Raw genomic sequence first — 17,847 nt, 5'->3', positions numbered from 1 at the left:
TCTCCGTCATGTTTGGTTGTTGCCTGTTTTCGTAATATTTGTCGATAAATGTCTCTAGTTTTAGGATTTGTTGTGTTATTGTCCAGATTGAAGGTTATCACTCACCAGATTAAGTAGTGCTAATATTTTAGTCTAATTTAGCAGATATTTCGAATATTATGTTTTATCTTGAGGTGCTCTACATAAATCCCTTCAGTCCGCCATTACCCTTACGTTACCTTTACGTCATACGTCACTCTCTCTCGTCCTCTCCTGTCTGAGGACCTGGGACTGGGTTGTTACTAAACTAACAGTCTGAGGGCCTGGGACTGAGTGCGCTAAAGCCATTCAGCAGAGTTTGTTGCCTGCATTTTGACTTTGGGCTGATGGAGACCACCTGGTCAGTAAAAAAATGATGCTTGTATATTCTTCTTTTCACGTATGTGTTACACATCACAAACAGATACATTTGATTATGACTCTCAAAAATGGGACAGTCACTTTAAATGTAATTTGCTACACCCAGTCCTGAACCTAACGCTGTTCTTTGATCGAATGACTGTCATTTTTAACAGTCTTTAGTGGCGGCAAGAAAGATCAGGAAATTGCCAACAAAGAAAAATTTGCTGAGAGGCAAACAATTTATTTTGTTTTCACATAATAATCACTGCATGTCACGCTCTTCAGCAATAAAATGGAACACAGAAACAACATTTGGTCCAACTTTAAGTTCAACAAGAGGAACTTAAACAAACTGCAAAATACAATGAGCATGGTTTATTCTGTAAGGCAGTGATTCTGAAAGTGGAAACTGTCATCCCATTTTTGAGTAGATGATTGAAGATGAGTCCGTTATGAAAGAACAAAACATACCACTTGAAGCAAAGCCATGTAAATAGATATCTACAGTGGCCCTAACGGACAAAGTGAATTTTAAAAACTACTTTTCCATTGGGGACACCGTAGATATTAATAACAAGGTAGCTTCAGAAATGTGCCAACTCATTTCCCCCATTAGATAACATCACCTATGATAAATCTTGATTATTTTCTTGATTGCTGTTTGGTTGAGATAAAAATGTCAGACCCCAGAGTTATAGCCCAACATCTCACCTGGTTGCGTCCCTGAGTCTAAGACCAAAAGTCTAGCGATATAGAATTCAGTCTTTCCCTCCACTACGTGACAGAGAAATTCACATTGGAAAAGTGCACACAAGACCATCAGTAATCAAACATTTTATGCATTACAGGAGGTTGGTGGCACCTGAATTGGGGAGGACAGGCTCGTGGTAATGGCTGGAGAGGAATAGGTGGAATGATATCAAATACATCAAACACATGTTTCCATGTGTTTGATGCCATTCCATTCGCTCCGTTCCAGACATTATGAGCCGTCCTCCTCTCAGCAGCCTCCACTGGATTTGCATATTTATCAACTAATAAAACAAATGAACAAATATTTGCTAACTACACCTTTTGTAATTTCCTCCCCTTCATTCATTGTACAAATCACATTTTACCTTTTAGATACCAGAATTATACAGTTTATAGGTATTGTACATGAGTAGAACCTGCCTGCTGGCACTTTGAAACTTAATTTACAAGTGCATTTCCAAAAAGGCACTCATTGCATGTTCCACTGTGTAAAACAAATGCATCTATATATATAAGTCTATTCTTAAACATGATTGTAAACATATCTGTGGCCCTTACATACAGTATACTGGTACTATAAAGTCTGTACAAAGTCTGCATCTGAAATGGCACCCCAACCTGGTCGGTCAAAAGTAGTGCACTACATTGGCGGAGTCTGGGGGTTGGAGGTTTGGCTATGCTCCCTTCCGACTTGTCATTCCTCCAACATAGTCTGTCCCCGACTTCATACTGTCCTGTCTAAAAACCAATAAAAGTATGAAAATGATGTTCGACTCTTCAGGAAGAAAAAAGCAGTGCACTATGTAGGGAATAGGGAGCCATGTGGGATGCAGCCAAAGGCAGAGTAAAATCAGTGAGGAGGTGGTTGAGCTATCTCTGGCTGCGCTCCTGTTTGAAGGCCACGGTGAACTTCCAGGCTTCTATGTACTGAGCCAGGTTGATCTCTCCGGGGAACAACTCGTCCACGTCGTGGGGAACGTCAAGGTCTTTCCGCTCCATGTAGGACACCAGGGTGTCTTTCAGGCTGCAGGACAATGGAGGACAGGATAATTGACATCTGTTCAACTTTCTTGTGTGTGTAAGTTTTTGTGATTTTTTACTTTCATCAAACATGCCTCACACGGAGATGTTTGTGGCCCTTATGAAACATATACAGTACCAGTCAAACGTGTTAGCACACCTACTCATTTCAAGGGTTTTTCTTTATTTTTTACTATTTTCTACATTGTATAATAATAGTGAAGACATCAAAACCATGAACACATATGGAATCATATAGTAACCCAAAAAAAAGTGTTAAAGTAATGAAAATATATTTTCTAGCAGCCACCCTTTGCCTTGATGACAGCTTTGCACACTCTTGGCATTCTCTCAACCAGCCTCATGAGGTAGTCACCTGTAATTCATTTCAAATAACAGGTGTGCCTTGTTAAAAGATCATTTGTGTAATTTCTTTCCTTCTTAATGCGTTTGAGCCAATCAGTTGTGATAAGGTAGGGGTGGTATACAGTAGATAGCCTTATTTGGTAAAAGAAGAACAGTTCAAATAAGCAACAAGAAACATCATTCAAATCACATGTTTATTAGTCACATGCGCCGAATACAACAGGTGTGGACCTTACAGTGGAATGCTTACTTACGAGTCCCTAACCAACAACGCAGTAAAAAAAAAATGGATAAGAATAAGAAATAGAAGTAATTAAAAAGCAGCAGTAAAATAACAATTGCGAGATATATATATATATATATATATATATTACACACAAGGGGGTACCGGTACAGAGTCAATGTGCGGGGGCACCGGTTAGTTGAGGTAATATGTACATGTAGGTAGAGTTATTAAAGTGACTACGCATAGATGATAACAACAGAGAGCGGTGTAAAAGAGGGGGCGGGGGGCAATGCAGATAGTCTGGGTAGCCATTTCATTAGATGTTCAGGAGTCTCTTGGCTTGGGGGTAGAAGCTGTTTAGAAGCCTCTTGGACCTAGACTTGGTGCTCTGGTACCGCTTGCTGTGCGGTAGCAGAGAGAACAGTCTATGACTAGGTTGGCTGGCGTCTTTGACAATTTTTAGGGCCTTCCTCTGACACCGCCTGGTATAGAGGTCCTAGATGGCAGGAAGCTTGGCCCCAGTGATGTACGGGGCCGTTCGCACTACCCTCTGTAGTGCCTTGCGGTCGGAGGCAGAGCAGTTGCCATACCAGGCAGTGATGCAACCAGTCAGGATGCTCTCAATGGTGCAGCTGTAGAACCTTTTGAGGATTTGAGCACCCATGCCAAATCTTTTCTGTCTCCTGAGGGGGAATAGGTTTTGTCATGCACCTCTTCACAACTGTCTTGGTGTGCTTGGACCATGTTAGTTTGCTGGTGATGTGGACACCAAGGAACTTGAAGCTCTCAACCTGCTCCACAACAGCCCCGTCGGTGAGAATGGGGGTGTGCTCAGTCCTCTTTTTCCTGTAGTCCACAATCAACTTGATCACGTTGAGGGAGAGGTTGTTGTCCTGGCACCACACGGCCAGGTCTCTGACCTCCTCCCTATAGGCTGTCTCGTCGTTGATCAGGCCTACCACTGTTGTGTCACCGGCAAACTTAATGATGGTGTTGGAGTCGTGCAGTCATGAGTGAACAGGGAGCACGCACCCCTGAGGGGCCCGTGTTGAGGATCAGCACGGCGGATGTGTTGTTACCTACCCTTACCACCTGGGGGCGGCCCGTCAGGAAGTCCAGGATCCAGTTGCAGAGGGAGGTGTTTAGTCCCAGGGTCCTTAGCTTATTGATGAGCTTTGAGGGCACTATGGTGTTGAACGCTGAGCTATAGTCAATGAATAGCATTCTCACATAGGTGTTCCTTTTGTCCAGGTGGGAAAGGGCAGTGTGGAGTGCAAAAGAGATTGTGTCATCTGTGGATCTGTTGGAGCGGTATGCGAATTATAGCGGGTCCAGGGTTTCTGGGGTAATGGTGTTGATGTGAGCCATGACCAACATTTCAAAGCACTTCATGGCTACAGACGTGAGTGCTACGGGTCGGTAGTCATTTAGGCATGTTACCTTAGTGTTCTTGGGCACATGCACTATGGTGGTCTTCTTAAAACATGTTGGTATTACAGAATCAGATAGCGAGAGGTTGAACATGTCAGTGAAGACACTTGCCAGTTGGTCAGCGCATGCTCACAGTACACGTCCTGGTAATCCGTCTGGCCCTGCGGCCTTGTGAATGTTGACCTGTTTAAAAGGTCTTACTCACATCGGCTGCGGAGTTCGTAATCACACAGTCTTCTGGAACAGCTGGTGCTCTCATGCATGTTTCAGTGTTATTTGCCTCGAAGCGAGGATAGAAGAAGTTTAGCTCGTCTGGTAGGCTCATGTCACTGGGCAGCTCTCGGCTGTGCTTCCCTTTGTAGTCTGTAATGGTTTGCAAGCCCTGACGAGCATCATAACTAGTGTAGTACGATTCGATCTTAGTCCTGTATTGACGTTTTGCCGGTTTGATGGTTTGTCGGAGGGCATAGCGGGATTTCTTATAAGCTTCCGGGTTAGAGTCCCGCTCCTTGAAAGCGGCAGCTCTAGCCTTTAGCTCAGTGCGGATGTTGCCTGTAATCCATGGCTTCTGGTTGGGGTATGTACGTACGAACGGTCACTGTGGGGACGATGTCATCGATGCACTATTGATGAAGCCAATGACTAATGTGGTGTACTCATCAATGCCATTGGAGGAATCCTGGATCATATTCCAGTCTGTGCTAGCAAAACAGTCCTGTAGCTTAGCATCTGCTTCATCTGACCACTTTTTTATTGATCTAGTCACTGGTGTTATTACTGGTGTTATTATAACACTGCTTGTTATTACTAAGACATCAATCTGGAAAATTTATTCAAGAGGAGTCGCAAAAAACCATCAAGCGCTATGATGAAACCGTCTCTCAAGGAAGACCCAGAGTTACTTCTGCTGCAGAGGAAAAGTTCATTACAGTTAACTGCACCTCAGAATGCAGCCCAAATAAATGCTTCAGAGTTCAAGTAACAGACAGCTCAAAATCAACTGTTCAGATGAGACTGCATGAATCAGGCCTTCATGGTCAAATTGCTGCAAAGAAACCACTACTAAAGGATACCAATAAGAAGAAGATACTTGCTTGGGCCAAGAAACACAAGCAATGGACATTAGACCAGTGGAAATCTGTCCTTTGGTCTGATGAGTCCAAATTTGAGATTTTCTGGTTCCAACCGCCGTGTCTTTGTGAGACGCAGAGTAGGTGAAAGGATGATCGCTGCATGTGTGGTTCCCACCGGGAAGCATGGAGGAGGAGATGTGATGGTGCTTTGCTGGTGACACGGTCTGTGATTTACACAGTCAAGGCACATTTAACCAGCATGGCTACCGCAGCATTCTGCAGCGATAGGCCATCCCATCTGGTTTGCGCTTAGTGGGACTATCATTTGTTTTTCAACAGAACAATGACCAGACACACCTCCAGGCTGTGTAAGGGCTGTTTGACCAAGAAGGAGAGTGATGGAGTGCTGCATCAGATGACCTGGTCTCAACAATCACCTAACCTCAACCCAATTGAGATGGTTTGGGATGAGTAGGACAGCAGACTGAAGGAAAAGCAGCCAACAAGTGCTCACCATATGTGGGAACTCCTTTAAGACTGTTGGAAAAGCATTCCAGGTGAAGCTGGTTGAGAGAACGCCAAGAGTGTGCAAACCGGTCATCAAGGCAAAGGGTGACTACTTTTATGAATCAAAAAAATATTTTCATATTCACACATTGTTGGTTGCTGCATGATTCCATATGTGTTATTTCATAGTTGTGATGTACATGTAGGAAAAAATAAATAAAAAAACCTTGAATGAGTAGGTGTGTCCAAACCTTTGACTGGTACTGTACATGATGTTCATGTGATGTAAACAATACTACAATATCAAAAATGTAACCGCTAAGAGTGTCAAGAGAGACTACACCAGGCCAGCTAGCTGTTATCCCCTTGGCTTACCCCCAGTCAGGCCTGTATGTGTCGGGGGCACGGGGGCTCTTCAGGACCAGCAGCAGAAACTCGTGCATCTCCAGCAGGAACGAGTCAGCGCTGCTCTTGGTGAAGAACGTAGTGAGTAGCCTCCGCTCTTCATCTCCCAGGGGATTCCTGTATTCCTCTGACACCCCCACAAACGGGTCCTGAGGATGGGGAGGGAAGGAGGAATGGAGAGGGGGGATTTAGTGAAACTTCTAATAGATATACACTAGTGTGTAACATGACATTATGATCATTTGCTATTTATCAGATTAGGTTAGTTTTATTGAATTTTGTAAGGTTAGTGTAACTGAATTTTATGAGTTAGTGTAACTAAGGTTAGTGTAACTGAATTTTGTAAGTTAGTGTAACTTACGTCACAATGTTACAACTTATGTTGTAAGTAATACAAGCACATCTCACCCACACAAACAGCAATCCAGACAAACAACTTCATAACCAGTGTAAAAAAACATGACCCTAACAAAATCATGTGAAGACTTGTCTGGGTGAATGTGTGTTGTCTCGTCGTCTTACCCTCTTGAGGCGCAGCATGTTCTCAGACTTGAGGGAGGTGAGGAGCTGCCACAGGGCCACACAGTGTTTCAGACTACACCTGCTCAGGGCCTGCATGAGGACAACAGGACAACACAGTGACTCAGACTACACCTGCTCAGGGCCTGCATGAGGACAACACAGTGACTCAGACTACACCTGCTCAGGGCCTGCATGAGGACAACACAGTGACTCAGACTACACCTGCTCAGGGCCTGCATGAGGACAACACAGTGACTCAGACTACACCTGCTCAGGGCCTGCATGAGGACAACACAGTGACTCAGACTACACCTGCTCAGGGCCTGCATGAGGACAACACAGTGACTCAGACTACACCTGCTCAGGGCCTGCATGAGGACAACACAGTGACTCAGACTACACCTGCTCAGGGCAACATTGCACTGGATTTGTGCTAAAAAGGTTAGCATTTGAAACAGTGGCCAGGTAAACAAAACCAAATAATGCAATGCTGTCTTACCTTGTCAATAGACTGCTTACAGGGTCAGGAAACCAACATGTACTTTTGTCATTTGGATGAACTATCCCTTAGTTTAATATAACCTCTAATCACATGGTCAGAAAACATGAAATCACTGCTAATGGGTTCTTTCTTGAAAGAGCTCACCTTACCGAGGGACGTGTTGTATTAACTTTCGGCTACAATTAATACCAAATTAGAGTAGATACTAATTGATAATATGCTAGCTATATACCCCAAAAAGCTGACGACAACAAGACAGAAAATTAAGTCACTACGTTTCTAAGGGTATCCATCTGCTTACTGGTTCCTGTAAGGAAGCCAATGAGGAGCCAGCTAGATGGAGAGAGCAGTGAAACAATCAGGCTTTAGGCTCTCAGCTAGCTGCTAAACCAGAGGAAGAAACAGAGTGTAGGACACCGAGGTATGTCACTGCTCCAGACGGAGGAAGGGGGCTGACCTTGAGGATGTGTGGGCCAGTCTGGTCTCCCATCTGCAGAACCTCCTCCAGGTAGCGCTGCAGCTGCAGCTGGGGCTCGCCTCCCGTCATGGCCAGGAAGCCCAGAGCCACCTCCACGGTGGAGAGCGCCTCACACACCTCGCTGTATGACTGCAGCTCCCCGGCCAGCGCCGACAGGGTCAGGATGGGCAGGGGCTCCTAGGGACACAAAGGGAAATGACAGAGACGTGGACCAGGCGTAGAACAGGATAAACTCAACCTCATGCCAGGGTTGTGTTCCAAAATTGGATGTAGTGAACCAATACCAGATTTCCCCGTTCATATCATACCATGTGACAACATGTCACCAGAGTTATTGTGACTTACCTGTTGAACCTTTCCTTTCACGTCCTTGAGGATATTTTCATAATTGCGGTCATGTCTGTTCACCAGGGTTGGGATTCCCTGTATGAGGCGGTAAGCAACACATCAAAACCTGTGTAATACACGGTCATATAGTAACTCTTGTCTTTACCTCACTTTGGCTGCGTTTACACAGGCAGACACATTCTGATCTTTTTTACTCTAATTGGTCTGTTGACCAATCACATCAGATCTTTTTCAGAGCTGATATGACTGGTCAAAAAAACAATTAGTGAAAAAAAGATCAGGATGTGAAAACGCAGCTTGTGACAGCTGAGTGTTTCTGTAAAAAGAGAAATCTATACAGTTCTGGTCGAACCTCTACCGCACACTAACTTCAGTAAAATATATGTTTATACGTGGATGTAGTTGCACCATTTAAGAGCATATTTCAAAAATGTATTTCATTACATTTGTTATTGTTAGACGATTGCTAATGAATTTGGCGTTACCCTACGAGAGAGTTTGTCACATTAACAATGTACCTTGTGTGAATTTAAGTCCCTCTAATTCTCTCTCTCTCGGAGGAGGAGGACCTGAGCCCTGGGACCATGCCTCAGGACTACCTGGCCTGATGACTCCTTGCTGTCCCCAGTCCACCTGGTCATGCTGCTGCTCCAGTTTCAACTGTTCTGCCTGCGGTTATGGAACCCTGACATGTTCACTGGACGTGCTACCTTATCCCGGACCTGCTGTTTTGGACTCTCTCTCTCTCTACTGCACCTGTTGTCTCTAACTCTGAATGATCGGCTATGAAAAGCCAACTGACATTTACTCCGGAGGTGCTGTCCTGTTGCACTCTCTACAACCACTGTGATTATTATTATCTGACCCTGCTGGTCATCTATTAACATTTGAACATCTTGGCCATGTTCTGTTATAATCTCCACCCGGCACAGCCAGAAGAGGACTGGTCACCCCTCATAGCCTGGTTCCTCTCTAGGTTTCTTCCTAGGTTCTGGCCTTTCTATGGAGTTTTTCCTAGCCACTGTGCTTCTACACCTGCATTGCTTGCTGTTTGGGGTTTTAGGCTGCGTTTCTGTACAGCACTTTGTGACATCGGCTGATGTAAAAAGGGCTTTATAAATACATTTGATTGATTGACCTTGCTGCAGCACAGGCATTTAGTAACTTTGTCGAAGCCGAGAACTGTACATTTGAGTTACCGACTGCTGACAGACAGACAGACATACAGACTCACGTTGAGGGTGATGAGTGGCTTTCCCTGCAGGAAGCGGGCCAGGATCTGCTGCTGGATCTTGGGCAGGTCGTACTCGTGCAGGGCCTCCTGGCCACGCTCCACACTGTACTGGCAGTTGGACAGAACCAAGGGCAGCAGATCCCTCTCCGGCTCGTAGCGGATCACGTGCAGGTCGCTCAGGTCCGCCGGACTCACCGTGTAGCTGGGGGAGAGAAAGGGGAAGAGTGAACTAATGTGGTTCCAACGGCTCGGTGGGGTAGACATCATGGTGCTGACATTACACCAGGGTTGTGGGTTTGAGACCTGCATGGTCACATATACTGATATACTGTATGTGTCAATGTTGACAGTTCTGGAAGTTCCTTTGGATAACAGGGTCTCCTAAATGACCATATTGTGTGTGTAAGAATGTGTGTAAGCAGGTGAGATCAACCATGTCTGCTTCTGCTTTCTATCAGTTCAGCAGGGGTTCAAGGGTTCCCAACAAGGGGTACTGGGACCATCAGAGGGGGGACTAAAGAAGACTCATGAGACCATAGTCCTACATTGTAAAATGCACAAGTGGGTACTTCAGGAGTACTCTGGGCAGAGTAAAATTACATTTGCTGGTATAGTAACCGAAAAAGGTTGGGAACCACTGGCCTAGCGGTTAAGAATGTTGGACCAATAACCAAAATGTCGCTGGTTTGAATCCCCGAGCCGGCAAGGTGGAAAAATCTGCCGTTCTGCCCTTGAGCAAGGCAGTTAACCCCCAACAACAACTGCTCCCTGGGCGCCGATGACGTGGACCACCTCTGGGTTAAATGCGGAAGACACGTTTCAGTTGTACAACTGACTAGGTATCCCCTTTCCCTTCCCTTTCTGTCTGTACATCTCAGACCAACCATGCAAACAGCATTTTTTCAATCAAGCCTAATGAGACCAGGGTCCATATGTATCAGAGTAGGAGCGCTGGTCCCGGATCAGGTCCCCCCCATCCACGGGATCTTATTGTGATCCAAAAGGAAAAATGATCCTGAATCAGCACTCTGAGATGCTGGGTTACATACGGCCCCAGATGAGTGTAAAGTAAATAGGACAACAGCACCCTCACCTGGTCTCCTCTCCAGTGTGCTTGTCCACGCAGTAGACCAGTTCGTTGTGCAGGGCGATGAGGTAGCTGACCAGTGCCGTGGAACACAGGCCGGAACCCTGTCGCCGTGGCAACAGAACCAGGAAGTCACTGGTCAGGTCCAGGTCCTTCCGGCAGAACTCGCCAGGGATTTTAATCTCACCTGGAGCAGAGCCAAAACACACAGATTATAATCACAAAATAGCAGATTAAGAAATCATGCATGAATGCCCCTCCAAAGAGCATATTTTAAAATATTGTATATATTTATATTATTCCTTTATTAATAGAGACCTAGAGTTGTGCTACGATTATCTGTGCTCATACCGTTGGTTGCCAGGGAGACCCGGAGCTGATTCCATGTTGTCAGGAAGATTTTGACCCGTTTCTCGTACCAGGCTGTGAGGGAGGCTGTGACAACAAACATAATAATCCACATGGAAGCCTATATTGTAAACCAACTGGAATACCCTTTTGACACTAGTGTTCTGGCCTGAACTGTACTGAGCCGACTCTTCTGTTTGACTTTCCAGCCTGTATGGTGGAGGCATAACCAGGCCACTACACTACAGCTTAGCTCGGCTGGCCTCAGTAGAGTGAAACTAATGATATATCTGCTCGCTGTACCATGCCAATAACACTAACAATACCACTGATTGTTTTCAGTTGGACGTACAGTACTGTGACTAACCCAGAAGTATAGTTTAAACTAGTACCTGCTTTCTGGCTGTGAAGGAAGTCAGCGATGGTACGGCAGGTGAGGTCAGTCACGTTCTGGAACCTCTTCACCAGATCTCTCTGCAGTGCCAGGATGTCAGGAAGGAACTTCACCAACCGCAGCTCTGCCTCCTGTCACCAGACCAATCACGGGGGGGGTGATGTTACGGCAACCAATCACAGGGTACGGTAAAACAAACAAACTGCTAATCACACTGCACAGAACGAAGGTCTGACCAACATTGTGACTGTCAATGAGACTGTAAACATGTTTATTATTAACATAATGAATGTTTTGGTTGTGTTTCAGATTATTCTGTGCCCAATAGAAACTAATGGTAAATAATGTAGTGTGTCATTTTGGAGTCACTTTTATTGTAAATAAGAATAAAATATGTTTCTAAACACTTCTACATTAATGTGGATGTGACCATGATTACCGGAACAAGGAGACTACAAGAACCTGTCCAATAAGAAACGCTCGCTTCCATTGCAAAACATTTTGCTACGCTGTGCACTAATGAATAAGACCAAGGTTTCGTTCAGCGGTGCCTCAGCTCTTACCCTCTGCAGGAACCGCCAGAGCATGGGCAGAGTGTCCCTGCCGTTGTGCTGCTCCACGATGTGGGTGAGGCTGAGTAGAGACACCCGCTCCCTGCAGCTCCACACAGCCGAACTGTGGATCAGAGACTCCCGGGGCAGAGAGGCCAGGAAGAGGCGCGGGTCCCCGAACACCAGCCTCATCACAGGGTTGGAGGAGACCCGCAAGTCGGCCCGGACGAAGGCGTTCACTTCCTTCAGCCGCCTGTCCAGGTGCTGGAGACGAGATGGGAGGAGGGGAGAGAGAGACAGAGGGGGAAGAAAGGGTCTCATTTAGATAATGATTCTGTTATTCAGGGCGGTGTTCATTAAACACTAAACAGAAGAAAACACATTAAATAAGAGAGAGGGACTACCTAGACTTGTCCAATAAGAAAATGCACAAAAAAAAAAAATCCCATTGCAAACATTTTAAAACGTTTTCCGTTGCATGCTCTAATAAACACGACAGTTACCACCGAAATAAAACAAATATTGTTGACTGTATTAAAAAGGTACTAAAGTCATTTATTCATCTAGAGATGATGAACTGAATCATATGGTGACTGATGTAATTAGTTGGTACCTTCAGCTGAGGTGTGATGATGTCATTGCTGACGGTGGTCTCCCAGCCGTTTCGGGCCTCCTTGGTGGAGAGCAGGTTGTCATAGGGAACAGGCCCTGGAGAGAGAAGCAGAGTAAAGTGAAGGAAACTTTCAGCGTCTGATATCAATCACAGACAATGATTCAATAACAATAATGGTAAAGAATGTACATATGATTCTAAAACTTTAATAAGGGATGGCTAATTTAATAGCACCGTTAGCATGCTTAGTTGGCTTATAAATCAGACAGTATTAGCGGCCTAAGGCGATGCTTGTTTTTAGTGATTGTAAACCTATTGAGGACATGGAGGTGTTTCTGGTCTCTTACACTGGCCAGGCTGGTGGGGCTCCAGAAGGCTGCTGATGACCAGGTGGACGGTGTTGACCGTGTCGTCAGACCCCTTCCCCAGCGACCTGGTCACCTGCTCCATGTCCTTCAACAGGTGGGCCCACAGGAACGCACCGGGGTCGGACACTGGGGGCTTGATGATGGCACCGATGACCTACCGAGAGAGAAAGAGGGTAGAGGGAGTGAGAAATGGAGGGAGTGGAGATGAAAGAGAGCGAGAGTGAGCAGAGAGAGAGAGAGAGCAGAGAGCGAGAGTGAGCCGAGGGAGAAAGAGGGGGAGGGTAGAGGGAGTGAGAAATGGAGGGAGTGGAGATGAAAGAGAGCGAGAGTGAGCAGAGAGAGCCGGAGACAGAGAGAGAAAAAGAGGGAGATCAAGAGACTCCGTTGAGGCAAGTGTCCTTCAAGAGATGTAACGGTCACCACTGGACAACAGTCAAACCAATAACCCCATCCATCCATGTACAGCAGGTACCTCTAGTGCAGTGGTTTTCAACCTCCTCAGACATTTCACACTTTAGTTGTTGTGGCCCTGAACAAACTCTAATTCACCTTATCAACAAAAATAAAAGAAGTAAAAAAACAATTTTTAACCTTTATTTAACTAGGCAAGTCAGTTAAGAACAAATTCATATTTACAAGGACGGCCTACCCCGGCCAAACCCACAACGCTGGGCCAATTGTGTGTACGGCCAGATGTGATACAGCCTGGATTCGAACCAGGGACTGTACTGACGCCTGTTGCACTGAGATGCTGTGCCTTAGACCGCTGCGCCACTCAAGAGCCCTAAATGCTTGATGATTCGTTGATCAGTTGAATCAGGTGTGTTAACGCTGGAATAGTTCCAACACATGGAAGAGCTGTGTGTTCACGAGGAGACGTTTGAAAACCCCTGCTCTAGTGTACTTACCTGGGGGTGACTGCTGGCCCCTAGCAGCATGGCCATGTGTGTGATCAGGCGCAGCAGGTTAAAGGGCACTGGGGACATGTTCTTGGTGTCCTGCATGTCCAGGTTGTCTCTCCGTCTGGGCTCTCCCAGGATGTGGCCGGTCTGGGTGCGGTCACCCCTGTGAAGAAAACAACATTTGTTTTTCTCCATTCTCCAGTGCTGTCATGATACCAGACCTGGGTTCAAATAGTATGAGCCTGCTTAGATGGCCAGATGGGCGGGGTTTGTACTTTCGGGGCGATTCCATTGGTTCCATTGTGCCAGGTCAGCTCAATCAAGCACAGCTAAACAATTTTTATAAAATAAAATACTGTTTGAACCGAAGTCTGCACAGTGCAGCACCTGCTCAAGCCATTATCAACTGTCTTTTAGAAATTCCATAAAAATCCCACTCACTGAATCTGAACGGCTTGGAAGCCAGGGACAGCTATGTGGTTGTCCCCTCCAATCTCAAGGCCACAGTCCAGGCAGCGACTCCTCTCCATGGGCTGGCCACACTGTGGTTAGAGGGGTCAGACAGATTGGTAGGAGAGAGAGAGAGAGAGATTCTGAGAAACAGTACTTAAACTGAAAGTTAGGGCCAACGATAAGATTATTCAGAATAAACTCAAAAGTTACGTACCTCACCGATGGTGCACGGGTGTTTGTTGGGACAAACTGTGGAAGAGCAGAAGAAAAGCTTGACGACTTCACATGTTAGACAGTTAAATCTGATAAATCTTTCAAAATGCACACATCCTTTGTTGTGGCCGTTACTATACTTACAGTACCACTGCAGCTGCCCCATAGCTTTGTGAGCCACTGCTAGCATGTCCTCTGGCATGGTGGGGAGGAAGGCTCTCTATAGACACACAGGAACAAACATCAACGTTAGCCGGACTATACATGAACAGAACGGGATACTAGGACCACCCTGGAGATAAGTCACTGGCGTTAATGTGTTGAACACTGTTGCTTTCTACGGACTGTATTGACTGATACTTCACTGATGTGGTGGATAGGCCTTTTTAAGTATTTCAATAATTAATCAACCAACCATTTTCAGACTACAGGGCAAAGTCAAACCATACTGCGCTGGCATTGATATTTATTTTCACAGGTTACCTTTTCAGCACCATTCTATTAAGTGTTGAATGCATACCAGGCCAGCCCAGTACAGCTTGGCTCAGCTCAGTAGTGTGAAAAGGGTTTAGCCTGGATTCCTTCCAGACCAGGGTTGTCAAACTAAATTCCTGTAGGACCGTGTGTAAGCTGTTTTTTGTTATTTCCTTTCTATTCATGTCAAATGAAGACCTTGGCAACCAGGTGAGGGGAGTTCTTAACTAGTCCTTACCCTATGGACTATAATCAAAACTAAAGTAGTGCACTACATAGGAAACAGTGTGCCATTGGGCACGCAGCTACAGTGTTCCCACCTGCATGTTGGCAGGCAGTAGTGCCAGCTGCTGGAGGGGCGTCAGTAGACCCTGGTTCCCACAGAGCAGCACTGCAGCCAGGTGGACGCTCAGCTCCACCACCACACACTGGGCCCCAGAGGCCCCGGGACGGACCTCCAGGGGCCCCAGCCGGTTGGCCACCAGGGCCTGGGCGAAGGCCCTCACCTCTGGGCTGACCAACACCTTGGAGGCCTGGATGAATGCCAACAGGGCCTGGCATTGCTGGGGGGATACAATGTTAGCTCTAGGTGTAAAGACACTGTTAAAAAGACAGGTGAAGTATGGAAGCTGAGGAGACTGACAATAATATTCCTTTCTCTTGACATGTGCACTCATTCACTACTTCCCGCAAATCTAAAAGCATTTGATTGGTGGTGACATGGGCTAGTAGGAGTTTCCACCATATGTCTTATATCAGTCATTATCCTTCAAATCAGTGAAGGGTAGGAAGGAGAGAATTGGGACTACGTCACAGTATTTTGTCTTTGTATAAGGACTCTTACCACAGGTTTAGGATGGAAGCTGTCATTGGCTGATCTGTAGAGAGAGGTGACTTCTCTGAACAAGGCCAGGAGCAGGTAGACTGCCTTCTTCTGTGGAGGACATTTACAGCCCTGCACACACACACACACACACACACACACACACACACACACACACACGTCCAATGCAGTGTTTATCCCCCAATATCAAAATAATTTATTGGTAACAATTAAGTACCTTACTATGATTGTTTTTAATTAAAATTGTCAAAAAGAAACAATAGCTTCTTAACACAGAGCAATTTCTCAAGCAAGAATTTTGCTCGGACTGTTTGAGGGGAGTGGTCTGAGTGGGGATGGAAAAACTGAAAACTTGCTGTTATTGGCAGAGATTTGGAACTCTTTCTTATTGGTCTATTAACTAATTTACTGGATGGTGATGTCACCATGGAAGGCCAAAACTCCATCCCACCAAAACAGGCTGAAAAACAGCTCTCACACTAATAGGGCCTTATCATCACTTTCACAGTATTATTCCAACCTCAGTGTGGAAATATACACACAGGAAAATCATGTTTTGACTGCACTGGGCCTTTAACACTTTAAAAACAGAATATCTGATAGAAAGAACATACAAATGAACAAGCAAAATCAAATCACAAGCTTATGCAAAATGTTCTGCAGGTGTTTCAGTTATGAAGTAAAGTAGAACTACAACAATACCTCACAAGCGTTGTCCAATCCCTCGAGTTTGCCTTCCATCATTGCCTTGGCAACAGCATCTCGGATCGTCTTGTAATCCTCTCCACACACAAGATATTGGTCTATCTGGCTGCCATCTTCATTCTGAAGGACAACAGAAGATAGCAAGAGTGGTTAAAATGGTATGAAAGACGTTTTATATCATCACATCAATACAGGAATACTTTGTAAAATACTCCAAAAATGCTAGCCATAAGGTTCTAGATATTAAATACCCATTTAACAAATTCAAACTTAAAAACATTATGGATGAAATAAGAACACCCTAAGCTAAAAGGTTGACTATCCCTGTACCACTTCCAGCTTGGTACTGACATCTTATTGCTCCCTACATTACTCTCCTATAAAGAAAGACAAAATGGCCACCATTACCTGCTGCAGAACTTCAGCAGGGAACAACCACCGGATGTCAGCCACCTTCAGGAGTGTCTGAACAAACTCCACGCCGCGCTGGCTGCAGATCTTACGGATGAGGTAGACCCGGTACCAGTCATTCCCGCTGCGTCTACACAGTTCTACCACACTGGTCAGGAAGGCCGCAACGCCGTTAGGAGACTCCTCCTGCGATCCTATTGGACCATAATGGGAGAGGGAAGCGTCACATGAACACATACGTTTGATTGAGAGGAGGACTAGGATAATTAGGCAAACATATACTCATTTTTTAAATAGATAGGTTTAATAGTCACATACACCGGGTAGATGAAGTTAGATATGTTGTTTTACAGAGTCAGCCATAGTAGTATGGCGCCCCTTGAGCAAATTAAGGTTAAATGCCTTGCTTAAGAGCACATCGACAGATTTTCCACCTTGTCGGCTCAGGTATTCAAACCAGCAACCTTTCAGTTACTGACCCAACAATCTAACCGCTAGGCTACCTGCCGTCCTACTGTATTAATTAAATCATTGAATAGTCTATCAAATCAATGATATATATTGTACGACAGTTGACCTACACCAGCAAGTATCATTTTGAAACAAGGGTAGTGTTCAATAGGAACAAAATGGAAGAAAAAAACTTTATTAAATGGAGTGATACTGGCAGACTACTTGAAATGACCCAATACTAGTTGTACCCTACTGAACAGGATCCAGGATGACGTACGTACCTGTGGCAGCAGACAGCATGTGGACCAGCAGGTCTGCAGCCCTGTCCAGCCCCATGCGCACCCTGGCCACCTGCTGCAGGTACTCTACGGTGGCTGCGTGGCCGGCATCCAACTGCAGGAAGTCCCCCAGGAAGACCCTCTCATCCTGCATGCAGGCCTGCTGCTCCGCCGCCGTGTGGCACTGCATCCGCTCAAACATGGAATCCTGGGATGGAGAGGAGGGTGTGACAATGATATCACTGAAAAAGCATTTCACTGAAAGATGCTACATGTAGAATGTGTCACCCATGTAGAAGCTTGGTGAACTGCAACTACACTTAGGCTCAATATAAACAATTCCCTCCCCTGCCCCGCAACACGGTGGAGAGGTTAGTGCCATCTGACTTCCCAAGGATCCTTGATAGCAAGACTATTTTACTTTCAGTTACGTCCATCAACTTCAAAACAGCCGTAAAAATAATATTTTTGGTAATTGAAAAGATATTTCACAGTGATTTAGATGGT

At 45.5% G+C, this 17,847-nt stretch overlaps 1 protein-coding gene across 1 annotated transcript in view; it reads right to left on the bottom strand.

The window, feature by feature from the left end:
• Nucleotides 1-606: 606 nt before the first annotated feature.
• Nucleotides 607-17,847, bottom strand: part of rnf213a (ring finger protein 213a) — a 63,932-nt gene continuing 46,691 nt past the window's right edge. Inside the window, exons 47-67 of the mRNA XM_038988686.1 lie at nucleotides 17,336-17,548; nucleotides 16,607-16,792; nucleotides 16,196-16,318; nucleotides 15,494-15,604; nucleotides 14,970-15,212; nucleotides 14,320-14,395; nucleotides 14,177-14,211; nucleotides 13,951-14,051; nucleotides 13,516-13,672; nucleotides 12,587-12,761; nucleotides 12,240-12,334; nucleotides 11,639-11,890; nucleotides 11,074-11,206; nucleotides 10,685-10,768; nucleotides 10,340-10,520; nucleotides 9,247-9,448; nucleotides 8,010-8,087; nucleotides 7,644-7,841; nucleotides 6,685-6,774; nucleotides 6,133-6,311; nucleotides 607-2,158 (exon numbers count right to left, since the gene is read on the bottom strand). Of these exons, the coding sequence (XP_038844614.1) occupies nucleotides 2,005-2,158; nucleotides 6,133-6,311; nucleotides 6,685-6,774; nucleotides 7,644-7,841; nucleotides 8,010-8,087; nucleotides 9,247-9,448; nucleotides 10,340-10,520; nucleotides 10,685-10,768; nucleotides 11,074-11,206; nucleotides 11,639-11,890; nucleotides 12,240-12,334; nucleotides 12,587-12,761; nucleotides 13,516-13,672; nucleotides 13,951-14,051; nucleotides 14,177-14,211; nucleotides 14,320-14,395; nucleotides 14,970-15,212; nucleotides 15,494-15,604; nucleotides 16,196-16,318; nucleotides 16,607-16,792; nucleotides 17,336-17,548 (3,066 nt within the window). The 3' untranslated portion in view covers nucleotides 607-2,004. The remainder of the gene's footprint in view (nucleotides 2,159-6,132; nucleotides 6,312-6,684; nucleotides 6,775-7,643; nucleotides 7,842-8,009; nucleotides 8,088-9,246; nucleotides 9,449-10,339; nucleotides 10,521-10,684; nucleotides 10,769-11,073; nucleotides 11,207-11,638; nucleotides 11,891-12,239; nucleotides 12,335-12,586; nucleotides 12,762-13,515; nucleotides 13,673-13,950; nucleotides 14,052-14,176; nucleotides 14,212-14,319; nucleotides 14,396-14,969; nucleotides 15,213-15,493; nucleotides 15,605-16,195; nucleotides 16,319-16,606; nucleotides 16,793-17,335; nucleotides 17,549-17,847) is intronic.

This window comes from Salvelinus namaycush, chromosome 3 (genome assembly GCF_016432855.1).
Source record: "Salvelinus namaycush isolate Seneca chromosome 3, SaNama_1.0, whole genome shotgun sequence".
Classification (NCBI taxonomy): domain Eukaryota; kingdom Metazoa; phylum Chordata; class Actinopteri; order Salmoniformes; family Salmonidae; genus Salvelinus; species Salvelinus namaycush.
The sequence above is the reverse complement of the archived record's forward strand: the minus strand, read 5'-3'. Positions and strand labels throughout refer to the sequence as shown.